Genomic DNA, 5,913 nt, shown 5'->3' on the forward strand with positions numbered 1-5,913 from the left:
GCCAGATGTGGTGGCCCACATCTGTAGTTCCAGCTATCCGGAAGGCTGAAGCAGAGGAGCACCTGAACTCAGCAGTTTGAGGCTGTGGTGGCCATGAGTGTGCCACTGCACTTCAACCTGGGTGATGAAGTGAGATTCCAACTCAAAAAAAAAAAAACAAATCTTTTTGGAGAGATGGAATCTTGCTGTGTTGCCCAGTCTGGTCTCCAACTCCTGGCCTTCAAGCAGTCCTTCCCCTCCTCAGCCTCCCAAAGTGCTGGGCTTACAGGCATGAGCCACTGCGCCTGGTTCTAACTCATGTTTTTGTTTGTTTGTTGTGGGTGTGTATAGGGATGGGGTCTATGCTGGCCAGCCTGGTCTCAAACTCCTGGGTGCAAGTGATCCTCCTCCTCGGCCTCCCAAAGTGCTAGAATTACAGGCATGAGACACTGCACCCAGCCCCAATCATGTTTTTGACCCAAGCGATCCACTTCTATAAACTGACATCATCACAAATACACTTGTTTGAGTGTGAAACGACACATGCAGGGGGACAAAAAAATCTCAGAGCTCATCAACAAGAAACTGCTTTAAAAAGCTGCAGTATGCACATAGGAAGGCACTCGTGGAAAAGGGTCTCATGCCCCAACATCCTGGCATGTGTTAAACTACACGACAAGCTGGTGAAAAAAAACAAAGGCCAGGAGATTTGTATGAAATCCAACTGGTGTGAAAATGACACGTGTGACTGGAACAACACTGACATGTACGGGTGCTCGTAGGTACAGGCTTCTGTGGGAGTCAAGTGTTGGTATCACTTAGAGGAGGCAGCTGAGAAGCGGATGGGAGACTTCTCACCGAGGGCCTCAGCAGCGACCACATGACTCGTACTCATTCAAGAAACAGGAGCACTTCTTGCCCTTATTTTAAGACCGAGGTGCTAAGCTTCGCTGCTTAGATTTTTAAGACTGCAGGCAGCCCAGACAACCGTGGGAGAGGAACAGCTGACCTGTGGCCTATCTGCGGCCCCCAGTGACTTGCCGAGGGCCCTGGGGGGATGCTGGGAGTCGCCCACTCCACTTCCACAAACCCATTCTCTTTCTGGGCTCACCGTGGTCTAATTTGTTGGCTTTGACGATCTTCACCGCGTAATCAGAGATACTGGAACACTCGATCTGAGGGCCCAGGAAGAAGGGATGGTGAGACCCCTCCAGTCTCATCCTCAGCCCCCATCCTCCCCATCCGACCCCTGAGCCCTGATGGGCCCCCACTCCGTCCCCTGGGCCCAGGTCCACTCAGCTCCCAGGAGACTCACCCCAATGACCTTGCGGGCCCCGGCTTTGGCCGCGAACATGCAGAGGATCCCCGTGCCTGAGCCCACGTCCAGCACCACTTTGTCCTTGAAGAGGTGCCGGTTGTGGAACATAGAGTTGCGATATGTGAGGGTGCGCACCTCATCCTTCAGCATCTCCTGGGGGAAGAGGGGTACAACGTGGCCATGAAATGGGGTATCCTGACAGCCCTGAGAGTGCAACTCAGTCCCCCGGCTACTTCCCTTCTGCCCCTATTTGTAAAATCAGACTGAACAGGCTCAACTCCCATCTCAGCCAGATTCTACTGTCGCCACCCAACCCCCGCGACCCTGGACTTTTCAAAGTCCTCAGCAACTCAGTGCCACTGACCTGTACAACTAAGAAATAATAATTGGGGCTGGGTGCAGTGGCTCAGGCCTAGAATCCCAGCTCTTTGGGAGGTCGTGGTGAGAGGATTGCCTGAGCCCATGAGTTTGAGACCAGCCTGGGCCACTTGGTAAATTAAATAAAAAATTAGCTGGGTATGGTGGCATGTGCCTGTAGTTCCAGCTGCTTGGAAGGCTGAGGCAGAAGGATCACCTGAGCCCAGCAGGTAGAGGCTGCAGTGGCTGTGAGCGTGCCACTGCACTCCAACCTGGACAACAGAGTGAGACTCTCACTCAAAAAAAAAAAAAAAAAAGAAAAAAAAAATAGTATTTTACGCCATGTACATTTTACCACAATTTTAAAGAAAGAGGCCTCAGGGAAAAAAAAAAAACACACTCCTTCGATTGCCACCCCAGCTGCATTCTGGAACTTCAGTTGCCACCAAAAGTATCCAGAAGCCGTGGGGCCACTAGCAGTGGGGCACAAGACCGCCGCCGGTCACTAGAGGGCGGCAGAGACCAGCAGGCCCTGCCTGACACCTAGTAAGGTCTGGGGCGCATGCGCGCTCCCACCACAGCCTTCGGAGAGGGGCCCCGCAGTGCTGCAGGCTAACCTCGGTCTCCCAGGCAACGGCTGGAGAGGCGACCCTGGGGTGTGCGCAGAGGAGTGGCAGAGGGGAGGCCTGCTGCCAGGGGAGGCAGTGAGCATGCGTGGGAAATTAAATTCTACCCCGCCCCGAGGTTGAACTCCCGCCCCTCAAGATTCTGGCCTTAGGGACTGGCCACACTCACCTCGTGGATGCCGAAGTGGGCATAGGAGTCAAAGTAGTAATCTTTGGACGTCATGTCCTCAGCATTGGGCTTCTCGCTGCTTTCTGCCTGGCCACAGGAGACCTGGGGAGGGGCCGATGGGAGCACGGGTCAAATCTGGAGCCGCCCCCCCCACAGCCTGTTAGACCTCCAGGTCCCTACTTTTCCCTAAATAGTATAGAATCCCCCCGAAATCATACAACCCTACAGCCCCCCTCTGCCATCTTGCCTCCCCCAGGAACCCCGAAACCTAACAACCCAGTTTTCCACGTCCAGGACCCCCCCAGAGCACCATCCAGGGGATGACCCCAATACCTCAGCCACGCCCACCATCTCTCCAGTCTCTCTGCCCTGGTCTCTAGCTCAGCCCACAGCTGGGGTGGGGAGGGGAAGGAGGACTGGGGCAGACACAGGGACAGGCCAAGGGGGGCTGGAGACGGAGTTAAGGAAGTAGCCACATGACTGGGGAAGGCCAGATGGGGGCCAGGAAGCTGGAGGGTGGGAACTCAGTGTTTTGGAGCCTGGGGTGAACTGGTATGAAGCAAGAGGGGCATGATTAGACCTCCAGAAAGGGCCAGATGTGTGGCAAGATAGATTTCTGGGGCGGGAGGAGTGGGGGGGGGGGTCTCACAAAAGGATATTTACTTCTTCAAGAGGCGGCTGGAGGCTCATTCCATTAGCCAAGGTGGCTACAAAATTCTAGGAGAGAGTAACAGGGAGAAAGGATTAGCTACTGGGAGTGGCTGGAGGAGAGGAGGGCCGGGTTCTCTGCATGGGTTTCCAGTATTTTCCTTTTCCTCAGAGGGGAGTGGGCACAGGGGAGCAAGTGAGGAGACGGGGCTGTTTACGGAAGGGGTGGGAGGAGTAGGGGGAGAGGAAAGGGGTCTCCCATCCCAGCTGTGGCTGGAGAGATGGTGGCTCACCCCCATGACGCCCCTCTGGCCAGGCAGCTGACCACACACACCTCCCCCATCCAGGCCAGGGGACCTGGCACCCACTGGGCACACAGGCCCGGCCAGCTGTCGCTCCCCCTCATCACCTAATCCCCCCAGATTAGGTGACACTTCCTGACACACACCCCCATCCCGAGGTGCCATGAATAGCCGGTGGGAGGGGGGGCTGGCAGGGTATGCCCACAGGGCATTGGCCACCTGGCAAACCAGGATCTTGTCTGAGAGGATTCCAGAAAAGAGGCATGGCACACAGGCGGCCCCACCAGGGCTAGTACTCCAGCCCCTAGTCCTGCCTTAGGCTCAAGAGTCTCAAATGAAACCAGTTGTAACCAACCTCCTCACTTGACATCCTCTTCCTAGGAAAGCAGAGTCCCAGGGAGGATGGCCAGTTACTGAATTCTTGTTTTTTTGGGTTTTTTCTGAGTTGGAGTCTCACTCTGTCACCCAGACTGGAGTGCAGTGGCCGCTCCCGGCCACTGCAGCCTTGACCAGCTGGACTCCGGCGGTCCTTCCACCTCAGTCTTCCAAGTAGCTGGAACTACAGGTGTGCGCTACCACACCCGGCTAATTTTTTGATTTATTGTAGAGATGAGGTCTTGCCAAGTTGCCCAGGTGGGTCTCGAATGTTTTTTTTTTAAATTTGAGTCAGTGTCCCACTGTGTCACCCAGGCAGTGGCACGATCATGGTTCACCATGGCCTCCAACTCCTGGGCTCAGTTCTGCCTCACTCTTCTGAGCAGCTGGGACTACAGGTGCATGCCACTACGCCTCACTAATTTTTTGAAGAGATGCAGTCTGGCTATGTAGTCCAGGCTCATCTTGAATTTCTAGGTTCAAGTAATCCTCCTGCCTCAGCCTCCCAAAGTGTTGGGATTACTGTCACTGTGCTCGGCCCTGGACTCCTTGACACTCTTAAGAATAAGGGGGCTCCAGAATGCGGCTTGGGGAGTCAGAGCCCATCACTCCCATTCAGACACCTATCTCAGGCCCTGAAGACCCAGGAGTGGGGCCAAGCCTGAGGCAACTTCTAGGGAAGGCACTTCTTCTACTCATAGAGCCCCTGATTCAGGAGACAGCCAAAGGAGTGGGAAATCACTGGAGTGACCCGTGCGAGCTGCCCCCTGCTCCAGCCAACGGATGGAAGGCCAGAGTCCCCATCCGGCTGCATCTTTTCCAGATGTGACCGCTTTTCAAAGCTCCAGGAAGGGCCAGGTCACAGGCCATGACCCACTAGGCTCCAAGCACCCTCCCCCCAATTCTCCCATGTCACTGAGGAAGCCTTTAAGAAGGAGGGCTGGTAAGGGGATTTCCCACTGGGGCCCATTTCTCAATACCACCGCCACCAGACAACCCCAGCCCAAGGGAGCTTGAAACGCAAGACTGACATCTCCCCACATGGCTGCACACGAACCAAACCTCACTGGAAATCATGTCACACTCCCAAGCTCAAGACCCCCAGCTCAGGACCCCCACACAGGGCTTCAGGAAGAGGGCGGCCGCCTCCCACGCGCACAAAGGCCCGAGGGCAAGAAAGGGCCCAGCAGAGGGTGACGCTCCGGCCCGCACACCCCATCACAACTCCTCCCTCCGCCCGCCCGGAAGGGATCCCAAAGGAGGTGGGCTTTGGGACACGCCCCATGAAAAAGACTTCCCTCCCACTCACCCAGAAATGGCCACAAGGGGGTGCACGGCGCCTTACTGGGAAGGATCTCCTCGGTCTGGTGCCCCACCACCACCCAGAGGGAGGTCACGGGGGCATGCCCCATCCCCCCAGCTCCTAAAGCACCGGGCAGGGGGGAGACAGGAACGGGGAGGGGTGAGGGGCCAATTCTTCGCCTTCCACCAGTCCCAAACCCAGAATGCACAAAACCTGGACCAATGTCCCAGCAGAGGCCCCCCGACCGCGGAAGGGGACGGTAAGGCCCTCCGGAGAGACTCCTCACATCGTGGAGGGCCCCGAGTTAATGCCACCCCACCGTGTGTCCCGTCCCCGGGGAGGAGAGTTGGGGGCTTCAGAGGGAGGGTCGCAGACCCCTGCCGCCCACCCCAGACGTCCCTCCCCGGCCGGGGGCGGGGCCTTTGTCCCGCACGTGGAGCCCGCCGGGCCACCGGGCTCGGCACACCCCCTCCCCACCCACCGCGAGGCGGCCACGTGGGGGCCTGGCCGGAAGCGCCCCCAGCCCTCCCCCACGTGGGAGGGGGCATGAGACCTTCAGCGAGACCGGATGCCGAAGGCCCCCGAAAGCTAGGGAACCCCCCCACCTCGAACGATATTCGCGGATGCGGAGCGTGCGGCGTCCCTTCCGTGCGGCCCGGGGCCTCCAGCCCCAATTCTCCGACTTAGAGCCCTTTCCCCACGACGGAGGCATAAGACACCGAACCCAAGCTGCCCCCCGACCCCGATGGCGCTCCAGGCACTCACCTCCATGATGCAGTTCGCGGCCTCGGCTGCCGCCATCTTCACCCACACCTACTCCTCCTCCGGCCGCCGAG

General features: G+C 57.6%; 1 protein-coding gene across 4 annotated transcripts in view; it reads right to left on the bottom strand.

Annotated features, from left to right (window-relative positions):
- PRMT1 (protein arginine methyltransferase 1) overlaps positions 1-5,913 on the bottom strand; it is a 13,385-nt gene extending 7,472 nt beyond the window's left edge. For 2 of the 4 annotated variants that reach the window (XM_021707695.1, XM_008048401.1), the window contains exons 1-4: positions 5,843-5,913; positions 2,450-2,551; positions 1,295-1,450; positions 1,091-1,154 (exon numbers count right to left, since the gene is read on the bottom strand). In XM_021707695.1, coding sequence (XP_021563370.1) covers positions 1,091-1,154; positions 1,295-1,450; positions 2,450-2,551; positions 5,843-5,878 — 358 coding nt within the window. In that variant the 5' untranslated portion in view covers positions 5,879-5,913. Of the gene's footprint in view, positions 1-1,090; positions 1,155-1,294; positions 1,451-2,449; positions 2,552-2,782; positions 2,801-3,112; positions 3,167-5,842 lie in introns of those variants that run through there. The other 2 variants (XM_008048400.1, XM_021707694.1) reach the window with 2 other exon arrangements.

The sequence above is a fragment of the Carlito syrichta genome, unplaced genomic scaffold (genome assembly GCF_000164805.1).
Source record: "Carlito syrichta isolate Samal-C Ts95f unplaced genomic scaffold, Tarsius_syrichta-2.0.1 Scaffold123410, whole genome shotgun sequence".
In the NCBI taxonomy this organism is placed as follows: domain Eukaryota; kingdom Metazoa; phylum Chordata; class Mammalia; order Primates; family Tarsiidae; genus Carlito; species Carlito syrichta.